This window comes from Galleria mellonella, unplaced genomic scaffold, assembly GCF_026898425.1.
Source record: "Galleria mellonella isolate WM207_F2 unplaced genomic scaffold, CSIRO_AGI_GalMel_v1 utg352, whole genome shotgun sequence".
In the NCBI taxonomy this organism is placed as follows: domain Eukaryota; kingdom Metazoa; phylum Arthropoda; class Insecta; order Lepidoptera; family Pyralidae; genus Galleria; species Galleria mellonella.
This window is the reverse complement of record NW_026442084.1, coordinates 6,733,214-6,753,936: the sequence shown is the minus strand read 5'-3', so window position 1 is coordinate 6,753,936 and position 20,723 is coordinate 6,733,214. Positions and strand designations below refer to the sequence as shown.

Below are 20,723 nucleotides of genomic sequence, written 5' to 3'. Positions count from 1 at the left end.
CTGGCAGGGCAGCAGTGCGAGATGATAGGTGGGATGAGAAGATAGGTCAGTTAGCCCATCGTGATGAATACACCTGGAATTCAACACGATAGTTTCCAGCAGGAACCACGTGGAGGTCGATCTGATAAGGTATATTGCTAGCAATGGGCCTGATACTCTGCATTACTAACAAACCTTTCCCCCAGTAAATAGTTGTTAGGTATTCTATAACCATCGAATTCAATGGAATGAATGAAATTCCACGTTCCAAATATACTCATACTTGGAACAAGCTTCGGCACGACTCGGAAGTTAGTTTAACAGAAATGTAAACAATTTAAAATGTAGTTTAGAATTGTTTAGTTATGAGCTTCAAATTATTAATAATATGTTTATATTAACACGAATATACTAAGACAGCTGTAGTACATTGGGGGGAAAGGGATTGTTAGCAATTGAGTTCAACATTGCTAGAAATATGCCCTATCAGGTCGACCTCCACGTGGTTTTCCCTGGAAACCATCGTGAACAATTCTTGTTAAATTCGTCACGATGGGCTACCTGACCTGTTTCATTCTCATCTATCATCCCTCACTGGTGCCTCGCCGGTGCCACGGGGAACCACGTGGAGGTCGACCTAATAGGGCAAATTGCTAGCAATGGGGCTGTCAAACTCCATTGTTAACAATCCCTTTCCCCCTTGACCCATACAGTTATTTATTACTTTGTTTAGTATAAGTCTAAATCTAAATAATATGCAGACATTATTTAGAATAATTATATTTATACATACAAATATAATTTATTTTATTTTAATAAATAAACTAAAAATAATTTAATACTATATACCAAACGGACTTGTTTCCGTTCGGCACACATAATATGGTAGTTGAGCTGATCTTAGGTAATAACATGGCATGTCACGTACATACAAACATGTCCATTGAATTTATGCTAATTATTTCTACCATAAAACGTTCGATAAATTTTTATTTCGCACTGCGAAGGTCGTTTGTATGAATAGTCTAGGGGATAATTTTTTTTTATCAGCATTGATATTATAACTCAGCGATTCCTAAAGTGGGTTCCGCGAAACCTAGGTGTTCCGTAAAAAAGTCTATCCGTCTGTGAACTTAAGATCTTAAATAATTCTCGTAGGCCGTCTTTTAACCGAGTCAATATCGTATTACGTTAAGAAACATGTCTTTCATTTGATAAACATTACTGCTTCTTCTCACTTTGGGTTTGCTGGAAAAGAACTCTTGTAGAGTTAAACTCACCTTTGTACATTTACTTACCTCTGTCATATTATTTACTTATTTTACCAGAGGGAGACTTTGTACAAAAGTCGATTGCTTGGGTACCTCTGTCCCATTCGTGTTTCAACCGTGAAGCAGTTGTGTTTGCATTGCTGTATTTCGGTTTGAAGGGTGGGATATGGCGTGAATTTACTGGGTACAGAGGAATAACACCTGAGTCCTCAGGAATGGCAATGCATGGGAGATATCATGGGCGAAACAGCATACTCTGTTATGTCCACGGTGCTGCTAATGTCTATAGGCGACGGTTACCACTTTCCATCAGGTGGGCCATCAGCTCGTTTGCCATTCTAAGTTGTATAAAAAAAATATTATTCGTGTGTACAATAAAGTACAATATAAATAAAATAAAATAAATAAACTTTCAAATATTTTCGATAGCATAGCCCTTAAACTACAAATGTGGTTTTGAATACTAAATTTTACACATTGGACTACTCTATACTTGTTTTTGGAGTACGCTATGCATTTATATGGTAAAACGAGAGAAAATCGTCAACCAGGTTAATTTATACAAATAAAAAAGTAGAGTCTGTAGGTACAGGTATATTCCCAGACATACAAAACTGATTTCATTGAAATGTCATCATCATCATCGTCATATCAATCGTTAACTCTTTTTATGTTGTATGTTTTTTTTTATATACAACTTAGAATGGCAAACAAGCTGACGGCCCACCTGATGGAAAGTGGTAACCGTCGCCTATAGACATGAGCAGTACCATGGATATAGCAGAGTATACTGTTTCGCCCATGATACCCCTCATGCGTTGCCATTTCTGAGGACTCAGGTGTTACTCCTCTGTACCCTGTAAATTCACTGTTATATCCCACCCTTCAAACCGAAACACAGCCCTGTAAACACAACTGCTTCACAGTAGAAACACGAATGGGACAGAGGTGTCCAAGCAAACAACTTTTGTATAAAATCTCCCTCTGGTGTATTTATTTATTTATTTATTGTAATACTTTATAACCGAACCGAAATAGAAACCATATTGGAAAATTCTTTTTTAACTGAAAAGATGTGCTTACAGATTAGTGTCATGTTTGTGATTTCCGCGGTGCTTGCGAATTTAGATTTTAAAACTTAATAGTTCCTTTTTTGAAATCAATTTATTTTTAAATTTTATAACATTATCTACACCTACATCCTAATAAATCCGTGTCAGTATGTCTTTATCGTCCATTATAATAGAAGCCATAAAATATGGTGTTTTATTTTTGCAATAAACTATCAAGGTGAGCCGGTTACATCATTATGGCATTGTGTATTTTACCATTTATTATGCAGCCGCTAAAACCTTAAGTGGCTCTAATAAGAGATTAAATACGTATTGGTACATGTGTCTAGCAATTTTGTGAAATTTTGAAATTTGAATATTAATAAGATCGTTGAATAAATACGCTGATTTTACATTAATTTTAATCGAAAGACTGGTCACTTTAGTAGTATAATTATTATGTTCGCATATTGGTCACTAATAAAATTGTAATAACTGGCCGGTAACAAATTGTTCTATTACTTTTATCGATGAATAAATCAGTATTCAAATGAAGAATTTGTTCTTAGATAGAACAATTTATTACCGGCCAGTAATTACAATTTTATTAGTGGCAAGTATTTGAGCTACAGGTTTTTTTTTATACAACTTAGAACGGCAAACAAGCCGACAACCCACATGATGAAAAGTGGTAACCGTAGCCTATAGACATGAGCAGTACCATGGACATAACAGAGTATAGTGTTTCGTCCATGATACTAATTGCGAATGGCAAATGCCTGAGGACTCAGATGTTATTCCTCTGTACCCTGTTAATTTAATGGAAAATAATTTGTAATATAAATCAGTATAATAACTATATTATTTATTATATAGATTTATATATTAACAAAATATATATTTTAAATAAATAATAAAGTATAATTAATTGAGATTAGGTATATTCTGTTATGTTGAAATAAAACAAATATATTTTATGTACTATTTAATTTAATGAAATAAATAAATTACGTTCTAAACTACTTACATGACATAAACGCTTCATTAAATGAAAACATTCATAACTTTGGATATGTTATTCATAAATTATCATAAAATATTCATATGTCGTTATGTTGTTGTCTAAACATATATTATAATGATGCGGGAATTAGACATGAAATAAATAGTTCTGCATCTTTAAGACCTTTTGAGACACATAAATGTAAGGAAACAGTTTTTATTTCGTTTCTAATTCCCACAAAATAATAATTGTCAATAATAATTTTTCGAAAAAATCTACGTTCCCTCGTGAATTCTCACTCTTTGGTAAACCAAAATTACTAATAGTAATATTAGATAATATAGTTAAACTGAGTACTTATAGAGTACTCGGAGTGGCAGTCAAGATGATAAGTTCGCTTGTTGGAAAGTGGTCACCGTCGATTATAGATACGATTAAGACCATTGATATCACAGAATATACTGTGTCGCCTCTCATAACTTACACATTGCCACTCCTGAGGACTAAGGTATTGGCCTCATCAGAGATTGTATTAAATCTCTTATCCTTCAAACTATTTTGAAACACTATCACGCGCGCATTGCTTCGTCAAAGCAGAAGAGTTAAATGGCGTCTACACAGGCGAGATACACGAAACTATCACCATTAAATATGAGATTATGTAAACTTATATGATAAAATTTCATTTTACTTTTAAGCGTTATCAATCCAACATACACTCGGCAAACTGCAACCAAAACCTTATTCTATATCTTAATTATAAGCTAATACATATAGTATGGAAGCACATTTACCTTATGAAACACGCTAATTGCAAACATACAGTGTAATATTTTGAAAAATTTAATTATTCAAAACAAATTGTCAATCATGATTATTTATGGAATCAATTTTTTATAATTATATTTGTTTCAATTCTTATTACGTACTGATTAAAATGTATCACATCTGGTTATGTTGTGTGACATTTGTGAATATTTCTAAAAGGAATTTACTTTCCATTCGTGGAAAATCCAAATAAATATAATAATTAGACAGTTTACTGAATGAATATGTGTTTGGGCGCAATTCATGGAAACTCACACACATTATTTCCTTACAAAACTAACGTTTATTATAATTTCTCTTAGAACAAAATGGCATCAAATTTCTACAACATCATATCTGTTATAATCTTAAATTATGAATAAATGATGCTAAGATTTGTCTACGATAAAATTTAAATATATAAAGAATATAAGTATATTGTCTTATATTATAATAAACATCTCTAAATGCGTATCATATATTTTTGTTAAACAATTACGAATGTTCACTATATTTTTTTTTTTTTTTTTTTATAATTTTAAATATAGAAATTGACGTTACAAATAGACACAGATTCATTATTACATTTAGTTTGAACACTCTAAATTCATATGTTGTATTGTTTAAATGTATTTTCATCTCAAATTTTATTAGAATATTACTATATAAAATATGCATAAAAGTGGATTAAAATAAACCAAATATTATATTTTATGAATAACATTGTCAATTGATTTAAATCAACTCTGTTACTTTCTAGAAAAAAATTTGAATATATATTTTTTTTTCAATAATTCCGTACCAAAATAAGAGATAGCTAATATAGTTTTTAAGTCATCCATAATATTATTTGAAGGATATACGTAGACGATTTATTATGTAAATTTTTGTCGAAAGGTTTTTTTTTTATTATAAAAAATCTACATATGTATGTAAAATAGATTTACTTGTAAAGAGGTTTGGTCTCGTTCGGAACACAGAAATTCACGCTTATTTCATTAGTATAGATTTCAATTAACTCTCATTCATGCAATTGTTCAAATACTGAAATCATGATTCTTAATCAAAGATACACATCGTATAAAGATTTAATAAATTTGAAATTTATTGTGACAATTATAATAATTAAAGCTGACAAACCAAAATGTAAGACAAAGAAATAGGTAGGTATATCTTAACAACCTAACATCAAAGACAGTGTAACTCACATATCTATTAATATTGTTTAAAACCTTACACGAGTGATATATGTTAGGCCTAGAATATATTTTTTTTATAATATTATAGAGCAATAGCCGTTTATAGATTTAACTCTGATTAAATACATCAAAAGCTATAATATTCTCACCACCTTATACTACGTACAACACCATAGATTCAAAATATCTCATTGCTTTTTACTTTCGTGGTAAACAAAACCTAATATCTAAACATTGATACTAACACACAAATCCATCATATATAGATAACAATTAACATTACTCACGTTTATAATTATATTTTTATGAATGCTAAGTATATATTTTTTTAGGCAATAGTTAATAAGATTTCAAACATATACGAATAAAATGGATAATATAATATAAAACCTTTTGAAATGTAGTAATTCATTTATGTATACTTCGTTGTTATTTCAAATAAACATAAGAGAAATTGTAATTATGTTTTTACAATTAATCTTAAGTATATTCACCTATTTTACCGTAAAATCATTAGTTACAACGGATAATAGTTAAGATTTAACTAAGATTATAAAGACTCATAGTCAATTGGTAACATTCAAATATATATTTTTTTTCTTTATTAAAAACATGACAGTAATAGTTACAATATAGATAATAAACCTCTAAATGATTTAGTTATATGGAAGACGATAATAGTAAACTGTTAAAACACTCGTACACTTAATATTTATTTAACATTAATAGTTTTAACATCGCTCCTTAAATATATCGTAAAATATAAACATACATGAACGCGTCGCGACGCACCCAACAAAAGTCGTCAATATATCCTAAGAAAACTTAATTGTGTATTTTAGATTCTAGCTTGAGTTATTCCCAGAATCGTTTTTTGTATTTTAGTAATATTGTAAAACCGAAATGTATCGTTTTCCATCAATACTGAAGATGTGGTGGTATTCTTTGTATCAAAATAACTCAACTAGGTTAGTATGGTTATCTGCCTAAAACCATCGATAGATGCTACAGTTATAATAATTCATATACGGTCTAATAAATCTATATATCCATAAATTATACAATAATAATGACTGTCTAAATAACTGGAGTATATAGTTAATACATTTCTATAAAATTAAAGCCATTAAGTTTCTAATCATTGTATGAGAAGAAAGGTATATTAACTTAGTATTAGGTATGATACGTTAAAAATATGTTTTTTTTTTTTTTAATTATGGCACATCTAATTGTGTTAAAAATTTGTGCGTGATCTTTTAGAATATTATGTTTATCCATTTTCTTGATATTAAATACTCTTGCATGTTTAAATTATAGCACTTAATAATTAAAAAAGCTTCAACCACTATTGATAATTGCTTATTTAATTGCTTCGTATTTTAAATAACAGGTAGTTCATAAAAAAAAATAACACAAATTTTCAAAGACAATATCTCTGATCACTTAGATCAGAGATTTTTTTAAATGGTCTGATAGTCTCTTCAGCTTCCAAGATTTTATGGCTTTAACTCAAAGCAGCTCTAAAGTACAGTTCTTCTCTAAATCTGAATATTTGCGCTGCTTAAATTTTTTTGCTGTTGCAACTGCATCGCATGACTTGTTAAAAATAAGTGAAATACCTCCAAGGTGGCATTCGACATAATGGGTATTATTAAATTAATCATGCAAGAGCATAGAATCTCTGCCTTATTTCACATACATTTCTCTCATCTCCTTGAGATCCATAAGGTCTAAGTAACAGATATAGTTTAAGCTTTTCCGTGCTTCGCTAGCTCCTCCGCCTGCATTTTGGTTCTCAGAGATGGAACGTCCTCAGGAATTCGGACAATCGTGTTGAATTTCTGTAATAATAGTCATGTGATGAATTTAAATAAACTGATCTGACAATTGGAAATCCCAATTTTTATTCCCGAGTTAGATTATCTGGGTTTTTTATTAATGAACTTAAAATGTCAAATAAGCTGATGGCCCACCTGATGGAAAGTGGTAACCGTCGCCTTTATACATGAGCAGTACCGTGGACATAACAGAGTATACTCTTTTATCCATGATATCCTCCATGCGTTGCCATTCCTGAAGACTCAGGTGGTATTCCTCTGTACCCTGTAAATTCACTGCCATACCTCACCCTTCAAACCGAAACACAGCCATGCAAACATAACTGTTTCACGGTAGAAACATGAATGGGATAGAGACACTTAAGCAAACGACTTTTGTACAGTCTCCCTCTGGTCAAATAGGCTTTAATATAGACATTAGTCACTATGTAATATATACTATATAATTAGCTGGTTTTGCTGAAAGAAATCTCTTATTAGAGATAAGCTCGCCTTTTTAAATTATGTTTCAAATGAATTGTGGTTAACATTATATTTTGTGTACAATAAAGATGTACAATAATTAGTTTAAATCGAGATTTCTTAAGTGTATTATCGAAGCGACTTTTTCACAGTTAATTCACATTAGCTAATTATGTTCAAATGTTTTAAAGGCCAAGGATAATAGTGTTTAGGACCAATTAATTAACGCTTTATACCAATAACAATTCAGCGTTACGTAAAACTTAGCATCTCGTTCATAACAAGATATTATTAATGCAAACATTATTTTAGCACATAGTTTTCTTATCAAGGTCTAAACTGTATTGAAATAATAGTTTATTTAAGGAACACATCAATATAATCAGTAATTGAAAAAAAAACCTACACAAAGATAAAATCTAGAATTAAAATTAAATAATGATATGTAACTGACAGGAAAATGCAAAAGAATACAGATTTTCGTGAGATACACTTTCTCTTTCGCTCCCGTGAAATAATATTACTTAGTTCACATTTTTCTCTCATTCTACTATTCTACAGTTTTTCAATCCCGAAGTTTCTGAGCAGGACATGAAAAGACATGATATTTGAGAAAACAAAAAAGAATATAAAAAAAGCAACTATTTTATCAATATTATATCATGAAAATAAAGTTCGGTAAGTAGTCATTTAAAGTAATTTTTCGAAATTTCTTTGACAAAAATCAAAAATAAAATAGTTATAAAATAGACCTGGTTAATTTTTTTCTAAATTACCTACCTCTTGCCTAGTCCCAGGAGTGGTACGCCACAAGTAGACCATGTAGCCAGGGATGCACAGCATAGAAGACAATGCAGTGAACCAGCCGAAAGCGTGAGACCACCAAGGGTATTCGTAGTTCATATACTTAATCGGCTTCCATTGCACGAGGTTGAAAATAAACACGCTCTGTAAAAAAAAAATATAATAAAACACTATGGTCATTACAATTCAATCTTTAAGAAAGATTTTTAAAAATATCTTTTAATACTTATATTATAGTAATTAATCTGAATGACAAAAGGCTGAAAGCTTAGATAAATTATAGATAATACAATAATACTGTTCCTTTTATAACCAATAGTGACTTTAATGAGTTATTATTATGGTGGGGGTTGTAATATTTAAGAGAACTTTTCTTACTCGTTATTATTATTAAATGCATCATCATCATCGTCATCATTCTCAACAATCATGGTAATATTTTTGTACCCATTTTTTTCTTAATTTTTTTTTATTTTTATTTTTATTTTAACAAAAAGCCACAGCCCTTAAAAAGTAACTTACATGCTAAGTCTCTTATGAATACAGCCAATAACGGATTTTATTTATACAAACAAAAATTTTGATATCAAAGCAAGGTAGGCGTTAGAGTGGGTGTATGCAAGTAATATAAGTACATGTATGAAAGAAACCATAGAGGAAATATTTTTTTTTTTGTATTTATTTTTTAGAATTATAAAAAAGTAATATTTTTGTACTTACAAGTATAGGTAGATATTTATTGTAGTCATAAAGTATAAAGAAGATTAGCAATATTACTTTCACCAAAATAGAAAACTTACAATGCATATAGCAGGTGTGAATCCAACCCAGCAAAACTTCCACCAGATTGTAGGATAGTATCCGATCATTTCCTTGATACCGTCGTAGAACCGGTTCACGCCGAAAGCCCAAGATATGGAGATGCACTCGAAGAATATCAGGAATAGGAGACAAAATCCGGATACAGCGTAGGAATCGAGAATTTGGAACACATACATCCCGCCCTGAAAAAATCAAGTTAAGAAGGCAAGAGTCTTAAGAACCAGTATCAACGAATTATGAAATTAACTAAAGGTGCATGTTAGTACTATGCTTTTGGCTACCCCATAGAACGTTTAGCATAGAGATTATTAAATATATATCATACTTAAATGACATCAAATACTTTTTGGGGGCATAGAAGTTTACAAGATAATTCAAATTAATAAAACATTCTTCATTCATCTTGTTTTAATTTCATTTAAGAGTGGTATTATTATTTTAACCATTAACTGTTCACTACTGAATATTTCTCTTCCCCATAAGGATAATTTTGCTAGGAGTTTGCCACGCTTGGCAACCGTAATTAGGCTTAAGAGATGTTTTGAGAGGAACGCTGCTACCCTCGCTTAGTCGCCTTTTACAACACCAACGGGAAAGGAAGGGATGGCCTATTCTATGCCGAGGCACACCGTAAAGAGTGGTATATGATAGAGAAATTATAAAAGTATAGAGCCATAATGCCTTAGACCATAGGAATTACAATACATGAAGTTTACTATTATATTCTATGACAATATAATATTCTGCTAAACACATCATCATCAATATAGGCCTCCCCCGTAGGGAGGAGTTGGCAACCGCAGTTAGGCTTTGATGACGTTTTAAAAGGAACGCTGTTGTTCATCTCTCAATAATTAAATATCTTTAATCGCCTTTTACGGCACCCACGGAAAACAAAGTGCCCAGAAAAAAGCCAATTCTATGCCGGGACTCCACGGTAAAACAAACTATGCCCATTAATTAAAAAACTTACCTCAGAAATGCAAGACAACCCGACCAAGTAAGATATTACACAGGTAATAGCTATGAAGATCTCCTTCCTTCGTCTGAGGAGTTTTGGCCACTCATCGATAACAGCTGTGATGAAGCCTTCCATAGTACAGAACTGACTGTCCAAGCCAATTAGCAGCAGCATGAAGAAGAACAGACAGGACCAGAGTGGAGCACCGGGAAGTTGAAGTACGGCTGACGGATACGCGAGGAAAGCAAGACCGGGTCCTGAAAATTAAAATTATGTTAAGTTTTCTACAGGTGAAATTAATCTTTTCCTCTTTATTTATATACTTTAGTAACAAATCTTAAAATAATCTTAAATTCTTTTCATAATGTCATTTTTTTGCATTTTTTAGTTTAAACTGCCATCAATATCATTACCATATTAGCCTTTATATGTCCACTGTTGAACATAAGCCTCCCCCTATGAGGAGTTTTGCCGGTAGTTGCCACGCTTTGGAGATGTTTTAAGAGGGACTATACCAACTGACAATGTATTAAAAAGGCCACGGTCCAACGTCATCAAATACATACATTTACGATCTAGCTCTCTACATGTGAAGGGTTAATTCTTGATGAATTCGTCATGATGGGCCCAATAACCATAGGGTATATCATTAAATTTTTTCAGAAATTTCGGGACCGAACGAAACACAAATTTGATATTAAAATTACACGATATATATCGTTTCAAATATAAAATGTAATATACCGTTTTTTTTTTACATTTATGATAGAATTTATGATAAACAAAATGTTATTAACATTTTGTTTCTTTGACATTTACAGGGCCAATTTCGGTAATATCGTCGTAATGATAGATCCCCTGCTTTCATTCTCACCTATCGTCTGTCATTGCCCCACCAGTATATACCGACAGCGCAAGCGAGGCTTTTATTCCATTTCCAATCATTGCAACAAAAAACATACGTGGAAGAAATTCTGATTAACTTAATATTTGACCACTCACCAGACGCAGCGACTTCTGCGACGGGCCGTTGTTGCTCGTGAGCCATGAAGCCGACCACAGAGAATATTACGAATCCAGCGAACATTGACGTACTAGAGTTCACAGAACATACTATAAGGGCGTCTCTGAAAACATAAATATATATGTTGACTAGCTTTTTATCCATTACTTCGTAAACGTAGATTTCAGAAGTAAGAAATCTAATGAAATAAATTACTTATAGATGATTTATCAAGATAAAATATACGCCAGATTTGGCGTCGTAGTTTTTGCGTAATAACGGAACAAACATGTAAACAGAACGACAAATTAAAAAAAAAATTTTGGCGTCTGCTGATCGTATTACAATCCTTCGAATAAATTTTTCTTAAACATCTCCCATGTACAGAAATCGTCTAGTTACATGTTTATTATACTAATAAAATTTTAAAAATTTCTCTATCTCAAAATACAATCCTGAACAAAGTTAATTGTTTGTTGTTCATGATTATAGACGATTGTTATTTATTAATTGTTACCATTTCCCATCAAGTGAGCCGTCAGCTTATTTGCCATTCTGTCATAAAAAGAACAGATCTTTAGAGTTTAAAATATCAACTTACTTGTAAACGTTATTTGTGAACTTGTTATAACTTCCAAGTGCGACGAGAGTGCCTAATCCCAAGCCATAGGAGAAGAAGATCTGGGTGACAGCATCTATCCACACTTCAGACTCCAAAAGCTTGCTCATGTTGGGCATTACGTAGAATTTGATACCCTCCATCGCGCCGGGCAATGTAATACCTAAAAAGAGTTACATTAACTTAATCCACAGCTTTGCTCGAGTGAATTAGTGACAGTATCTTATGTTTTAGGATCTATCTGTGTACCAAGTTTCATTTAAATTTCCTTCAACCGTTTAAGCGTGTTTGATTAACCTTTTGCACTCCAGCCTAGTAACTCATAGAGAATACCAATAACTCATTAAATTGTCAATAATTTATTATAATGTAAACATAATAAACATATCATAAACGCTATAAAATAAACACAGACGATTTCGCTTACCAAAGTGTTAAGAGCGCTGAATCTATTAATTTTAGATTTAATGTTAGCATTTTAATGTCACAAATACGGCGACAACAGAGTGCAAAGGGTTAACAAACATACATCTTTATCAAATTTTCACATTTATATTATTATTTGTTATAAATTATTAGTTATACTAATTCAGTCTAAAAATTTCTATGTGTTAAATTAGGATATAACCTATCTGTGTACCAAATTTAATTTAAATCCGTTCAGTAGCTTTTACGTAAAAAAAAGTATCAAACTTCCATACAAACGTCCTCATAGGCTCACATTTAGTAGTAATATAATTGTAGCAACACTTACCTCTAATCAAAAGCACAGTAAGCAAGAAGTAAGGGAACAAAGCCGTGAAATACACGACCTTTCCTGTCCAGCGGACTCCCTTCCAGATGCAGAAGTAGCAGAGAACCCACACAAGCAACAACGTGCCAGCCAGTTCCCAACGAATGTTGCCAATATTCTCGATGCCACTCGAAATTTGAAGAGCGCGGCGTCTATATGAATATAATTTAAATTTAATGGAGTCTTAAGAATATATTTAATTTAATAGCATCTAAATAAGAATATGCTCAATTCAATGGCAAATAAATAAGAATATGTTTAATTTAAAGGCGGCTAAATAGGAATATATTTAATTTAAAGGCGGCTAAATAAGAATGTATTTAATTTAAAGGCGTTTAAATAAGAATATATTTAATTTAAAGGCGTCTAAATAAGAATATGTTTAATTTAAAGGCGTCTAAATAAGAATATGTTTAATTTAAAGGCGTCTAAATAAGAATATGTTTAATTTAAAGGCGTCTAAATAAGAATATATTGAATTTAATGACGTCTTAATAAATATATGTTTAATTTTATGCCTTCTAAATAAGAATGCTTTAAATTTAATGGCATCTAAATAATAATGACCAGGCTAATTCGTGACCAGGATATGTTGATTAACGAGGATAAATGTAACTTGTAAGATTTGTAGGAAACTGGACAAATTAACACGTAAGAGTAAATAATGAACTGTGTTAAGTATTTCTCAACATATATATCTTTTATATTATCTTTAGAGTAATTATAATTCGTCCACATATGTTATGTTTTCAAAGATTGAGAAGCGATAATACATTCATATTTCATATTCATATTATTGATTTGTCTTTCACTAATTTATTCATAACTTGACGTTATTGCTGTCTAGACGTTTTCTGCATAGTTCACGATATATTAGTCTCTATTTCGAACATGGGTAAGTTATAGTGAATCAGTGAGGTATAGAAAATTTGTGGGACAAAGATAACAAACAAATAATAACTTATGTATATATATATATATATATATATATATATATATATATATATATATATATATATGTATATATATATATATATATATATATATATAATCCGTCCACTGCTGGACATAATATATATAGACTGCCATATAGAACGGTCCTGAGCCACCTACATCCACTGACTCCCTGCAATGCATATCAGGCCGTCACTCAATATAGTGGGGGGTCGTCCTACACTGCGTTTACTTTTACTTCTGCGTTTAATATATATCATATATTGCCTAATATTGTTTATATATTACTAGCTATGTATATGTTATATATTACAGGTATGTATATGTTATATATTATTGTTTATATATTACAGGTATTCTTATACCTATCTCAGGCACCAGTCTCTCTCAATTATATTTATAATTTGTTTAAAATAAGCATTGTATTTCACTGTAATGAATTGTGAAGAGAAATAAATCTGTTTATTATTATTATTATTATTATTATGTCTCAGAGTTTCACCGAATCAGTACATCAAGTATCCTATCTATTAAGTTAGGACATAACCTATCCGTGTACCAAATTTTATTCAAATCGGTTCAGTAATTTTTACGTGAAAGAGTAACAAACATCCATGCATCCTCTCATCCATATATATATATATATATATGTATCTATATATCCATTGTTACAAACTATTGCATTTATTACATTATACTAATTGTTAACCAATTAATATTTGTTAAAAAATTAACCATACAAATTTATTAAAAAATGGATTTAAGATAATTAAAGAAATTTTATTTGTAATTAATATTCTTAATAGATAAAAAAATCAGATTCACGATCGCTATTCATTCACGATAATATTTAAAACCACTCAACCGCTTTTAATAAAACTTTTATTCCAATAGTAAAAAAAAAATAGTGGCGCTAGTATGCAAAATCTAGTTCTCTGTTACAATGTATTGTAATGAACGATAAAGAAATAAAATTATTTTTCTTGTTAATAAACTCGTATAATATAATATCATAATAGAATCATAATATAATATGGAAAATTTAATAAGAATGAGTGACATATACACACATAGAGTGACAACCCTGAATCTGCATACAGTGACAACCCTGTAATGTTGCTTCATCAGTGCCGCACAGTCAGCATTCCGTGTTCGGTACGCTTTTAAGAAAGTTGCCGAATCAGAAGCGACAACGCGAACACCTAACCTCCCTCGCCCAGGTGGGCACCTCACCAAAAGACTTCAGAATTGATTCATCCATCGTGGAAGTATCACATAGTCATAATTAATTATAAAAATATTTAATATAATAATTTTATATATCTATTTTTTTTTAAACAACTTAGATTGGCAAACAAGCTGACGGCCCACCTGATGGAAAGTGGTAACCGTCGACTATAGACATGAGCAGTACCATGGACATAACAGAGTATACTGCTTCGCCCAATATACCCCCCATGCGTTGCCATTCCTGAGGACTCAGGTGTTATTCCTCTGTACCCTGTAAATTTACGCCATATCCCACCCTTCAAACCGAAACACAGCCATGCAAACACAACTGCTTCACGGTAGAAACACGAATGGGGCAGAGGTACCCAAGTAAACGACTTTTGTACAAAGTCTCTCTGGTAAAATTATATTATATTAAATATATAAGGTTATAAAGGAGATATATGACTATAAGGCGAACATTGTACTTCACAATGGATCAATATCTGTAAAAAACAATGTTCTGGCAAATAAACAAATTTAATCTAAATTGCATTTTTTTTTAAACCTCTGGCTGTGGCCTCTGTAATTAATGTCATATCAAATTTGTTTATTAAACATGTCAATAACAATAAAACAGCCTCACCCATGACGCTACTGAGCTCTCGCAATTCACCTACGTATAAAATTAACATATGAACCGTATGTACTTACTCCCAAAACTCCTTGACGGGGTCAGATAGGACAGCTTTGCTGATGTTCTTTCCATTGAGCATGCAGAATGTACTCATGTCGACCGGTGACGACCAGCACGTGAGGTTCTTCCTGTCGTAGGGGTTCACACAAGTGGCAGTGTTCCAATAGTTGTCGCAAGTTCGCCATGGGACATCTAAAATATTGTATTGTATTAATACCAAAGATATAATAATATTAGCTTAATGGATTCTAAGGAAATTTGATTTGAAACTCCTTTCAATTTTTTATTTTCACACGCTAATGCATATAAAATTATAGCTTTACCTTTTCTTGCCTAAATATTAGACAATATTATAAATCTATTTAGTACAAATAAAGAGATAAATAAATAGATAGATACTCTTTATTGTTTCCTCTAAAATATTACAGTAGTAAACTTATTTTAGATACAAACAATTACAAGAAATTTTCACATTGAGAAAACAATGGGCAACCTTATCGCTAAAAGCGATCTCTTCCAGGTAACCTTTGGATGGAGAGCCGCAGTTATAAATAGTGCGATCGGAGGCACGATGGGATTCTGTTATTTTTAAATACAGTTGTTATATAATGACAGTTACAGTCGAGATACATAAGCACAGTATAGTTATCATATTAGTTAAAAATAATGTAGTAAAAATATTTTTTTTTCTCTCTGTTTCTATTCTAAATCATATATATACTAACCTGATCGCATAGACATGAAAAAGTAGAAGATAGCCCAAGCGAGGATCACGATGTAGTAAACATTCATCCAACAGGACATCACCGCTGCCGCATATCCAATACCTGAATAATTTTGACAAAAATGTACAAACAAATGAGGTAATTTTTTATACCACGAAGATGGCAAAAAGCCGTCTGATGGTAAACAGTTACTGTAGCCTATGGATGTCTACAACACTAGGGTAATCACATGCGCATTGCTGACCCTGCAGAAAACTTAATATTTTTGAAGAACCCCTTACTATAGTATCTAGTAAAAATCTCGGCAGGGATCTTAATCCACAGTCTGAGCATACGCGGGAGAAAATTCCTTTAAAACTATATTGTATGTGACCATTTAGGTTCAGGCGTGTGAGAATGAATTCCCTGTCGATGGCAAGCGGTGCGATGATAAAAAGTGATCAAGATAATAATAACATATATACAAATAGTTCCAAATTTATGTTAAAATTTGAAGAATTATTTTGATATTTCTATTGAAATAAAAATACTTTAACTTATAACAAGAAAAAAGTAGTAAGTAAGTACGTGATAAAGATATGAAGTTGAACTTATAAAGATCACAATTTACTTTTTTACAGTAATGAGTGCCATACAACCACACCGGTTGCCTGATCCTCAAATTGGAATAATCTGTGTTATGAGGAGCTAGGCAACAAAAATCTGGGGATATAACCTGGAATACCCATGATAACAACATAATAGAGACATATTTTTTTTATTTTCCAGACTTTAAATATTACATCATGATTCTAAGAGATGAGATTGCTATAAGGGCAAAGGAAGACCTAAAAAGACATGAATGGACTATGTGAAAGATGATATGGCCAGAATAGGAGTGAATGCAGAAATGACTGCAAATAGAGTAGGATGGAGAAAAAAAATTATGTGGACCCCAAATGGGACTGAGATAAGGGTAGGTAGCTGATGGTAATTATTTTAAGAGATAAACAAATATCGACTCAAAACACTTCTAATATTCAGTTAAAAAATCTAACATTATCATTAGAGTTTCAATCCATTATAAGCGATGTACTAAAAATATGTAATGTTACTGAAATAAATTGACACTAATCTAAAAGCCAAGCTGATTTAAGACCCAAGTGCAGAGATGTCTCTTAACTACATGGGTCATTTAGCTTTCCTCATATGGAACGTAATTTAACAAAATATGCAATATAGTATAAGGTAAACATTCACATCTATTACATCTTTTGTTTAAGAAATTAGTATTAGGGAATACACTAAGATAATATATATCAATCAGTAATATTTTATCTTAAAGATTACCATTTTATATCTACACTGCTTTAGCTGTTGATTCATATAAAAATAAGTTAATCTTAATGCCTTCTTTATTTTACAATATCATTCTATGGCTATGTTGTAGATTACTCCAATCATAATAAATCTAACACAGACAGATATTCCATTTATTAAAATCTAACAAATTGTTTAAAGTTACACATTGTATCAAAGATTCAACCACGGTTGACGAATCTTATATATCGGTAGATACATTTTCGTAAGTATATGCTTGAGTAAAAATGAGAAAAGATATCCATGTCATGCGTATGCAGAAATAACATATCTAACTCTTGTCTAGAAAAAGACTTTATACCAATGATTAAAGAAAAAAATTCCAAAAGACGACGGCACACGGAGGCAGTTATTTAATTCATTTATAGACTACATTACATTTCATATAATATAAAACTAATGGAGTGATTAAAATTAAAAGACTCAATAATGTAGCTAGTATTTGTTGTTTGAACGGTTAGTCTTCTGCATCTATGTTTCTCATCAACTATTATAGTGATGCTAAATTAGCGTCATGTTCAGATATCAATTGCAGTGCTCTGGTATCTAGCTTTTTCTTTTATTATAATATAGTTGCATTATATAATATATAATACACATTTAATTATAAATTATCTTCACATCTACCTAAATTAGGCAAGAATTTGCTCAACTCTAATACTCTCTTAATTTAATTTTACTTTCTAAATGAAAACAAAACAACAAATCGCTGAAAGCTTTCACACTCGTACCAACCACCCGGAAACTTCAGATAATGTCGGACGTTAAAAAGGGTCGAGACTCAAACCTGAATCCCTAATTGTTCCTATTGTGCAACTGAGATGACATCTCGAGCCTTTGTGAATTGTTTCATGATGAAATATTGCTTTCAGAGTTGCCGTTTAATGTCGACAGGTAATTATGAAAATATCTCTTTCTCGATAAAATTGAAATTTTGAAAGGACTACAGCCATAGATATATTTAAAATCGAACCGGATGAATCTTTGCCCGCTCCAAAATATCTAGTGCCAACCCTAGGTTGCAAGCTAAACTTTTAATTATGCGCTACGATATGTCTAGGAATACGTAAAATGCTATTTTTTTAAGTGCGAGACCTTAGATGTAGAAAGAGGTTTCTATATGTTAATACATAAAAGTGTTAATATCGTATGTTTGTAAATCACCAAAATCGCCGAACTGATTTCAATTCAAATTTGTGAATGTACATATAGTCCTTCGAATGTAACGTTTTTCTTCGAATGTATAAGGTTGGGTTCAGACGGAAAGGTACGACAATTATAAAACCGATAAGTGATGCAGTTGTCAAGATCTTGCGAGCTAGGGTGGGTAGCTAGTATTTTTAATAATAAGCTAAGGTTAACTAATAAAGTTCAGGTAATTTTAAATCTATCTCAATGAAATGAATGAAGTGTAGACTGTGTAGCAATAACAGAATATAGTTCTCGGCAAGTAGTTACAAAGTATCAATAAAATTGAAAAATTACTATAAGCCTTCTTGAGTTGGCAGATAATGAAATAACATTGAGTCATGAATTAGATCTTAAAGAGAAGTTTACTCGAATGATTTTCATACTAATATTTGAACTTACCTTTAAAAATTGGCGCTATCTTGAATACTCCCAATCCACCAATAGTAAGCATCTGTCCCATCGCCAATTCCATGAAGAACATAGGTATGCCGGCCAGGATAAGGGTAAGGAAGTAGGGTATAAGGAAAGCACCTCCTCCATTCTTATAGCACAAGTAGGGAAACCGCCAAACATTGCCAAGACCAATGGCCAGACCGATGACAGAAAGGATGAAGTCAAGCTTACTGGCCCATGATCCTCGTTCAGGTAAATCGGATTTGATTGCCACTTCACTGCAATAAAAATAATTGAAATAAATTTCTTTTAACTAGTTTTATTCTATTTTTTTTTTTTTATATATATTATAGATTGAGACCAGTTATCCTTCTTCTATTTATATTTATATTTTTTCGCTTTCGGGAGTTTAATTTTAAGATTTACAATTTCTAGAGACGTAAGTGAGGAAATCTTTCTAATGTTGTTTATTTAACTTACTCATAATTTTACTATTGTTCAACCCTTTTCATATTCTAATTATCTTTAACTATTCTTAACATTTAACAAAGCTATAAATATTTTAACTTTTATTCAAGACGTATCTTCAAAATTTATTTATTGACTCTTTAATTCTTTTCTTTCTGTTGTCAGTTTTATTACGTTGTGTTCTTTATTTAGTATTAAATATATTTAGAGTTTGTCATACGAGTGATTATTCTTCTAAACAATTTATATTATGTTTCATATAATTACAATATTTACTTACCTAGGTTTTTTACTAGTTCCTTGCGCGCTTAATTCTATGTCGTCACTACGTCCATCGTTTTTCGTGTCCATTTCTTTTTCTTTTTCACTCACTACTTCTTTCTCGAATCCGTGGTCAGTGTATTCACCTTTATCTCTCTTTAGTCTATTTATTTATATTAAGGGAACTGTATTAACATTTTTACTTGGATGCGTGGACTAGATCAGGAACACTGTCAGTTACGTACCTATAAAAAAAAAATTATACAAACTTAATTACATATTCTATTATATATCTGACTTCGAATTACGGAACGCGAGGGTCGTAAGTTTGAATCATACTGGTATCAAACATTTTATGAACTAATTTAAATTTTCGATCAAACAATGATATTAAATTGTTCCGAGCAACGGCAGTAGGCTCATTCGTGTTGGACTAAAACCTAGAGTAAGAAGATGAGATAAACTAGGGTTATGTGGGGAAAGAGATTGTTAGTAATGCAGACTACCAATCCTATTACTAGCAAAATACCCTGTCAGGTTGACCTTCACGTGGTCACCCTTGGAAACCATCATGCTAAATTCCAGATGTATTCATCACGATTGGCTAACTAACCTCCTTTTTAACTCTCACTTATCACCCCTTACTGGTGCCTCACCAGCGTATACTGTTAGTACAGGCGGGGTTACCATTCCATTATGATCCATTAAAAAAATTCTAAGGTTATTTTATTTACGGACATAATATCCCTCTGTATGATCCGTATACAACAAGTATTTAACATTGTACCTCTAAAATTGTACAGCAATGTTACATGTAATTTTAGGGATTCACTTTACAGACTTAAGACTACGT

At 31.5% G+C, this 20,723-nt stretch overlaps 1 protein-coding gene across 3 annotated transcripts in view; it reads right to left on the bottom strand.

Annotated features, from left to right (window-relative positions):
• Window positions 1–4,593: 4,593 nt before the first annotated feature.
• Window positions 4,594–20,723, bottom strand: part of LOC113514046 (sodium- and chloride-dependent GABA transporter 1) — a 28,245-nt gene continuing 12,115 nt past the window's right edge. For all 3 annotated transcript variants that reach the window (XM_052897127.1, XM_052897125.1, XM_052897126.1), the window contains exons 2-12: window positions 19,890–20,115; window positions 19,148–19,419; window positions 16,199–16,300; window positions 15,491–15,665; window positions 12,575–12,765; window positions 11,803–11,983; window positions 11,201–11,325; window positions 10,211–10,455; window positions 9,216–9,419; window positions 8,392–8,559; window positions 4,594–7,152 (exon numbers count right to left, since the gene is read on the bottom strand). In XM_052897127.1, coding sequence (XP_052753087.1) covers window positions 7,060–7,152; window positions 8,392–8,559; window positions 9,216–9,419; window positions 10,211–10,455; window positions 11,201–11,325; window positions 11,803–11,983; window positions 12,575–12,765; window positions 15,491–15,665; window positions 16,199–16,300; window positions 19,148–19,419; window positions 19,890–19,960 — 1,827 coding nt within the window. In that variant the 5' untranslated portion in view covers window positions 19,961–20,115 and the 3' untranslated portion in view covers window positions 4,594–7,059. The remainder of the gene's footprint in view (window positions 7,153–8,391; window positions 8,560–9,215; window positions 9,420–10,210; window positions 10,456–11,200; window positions 11,326–11,802; window positions 11,984–12,574; window positions 12,766–15,490; window positions 15,666–16,198; window positions 16,301–19,147; window positions 19,420–19,889; window positions 20,116–20,723) is intronic.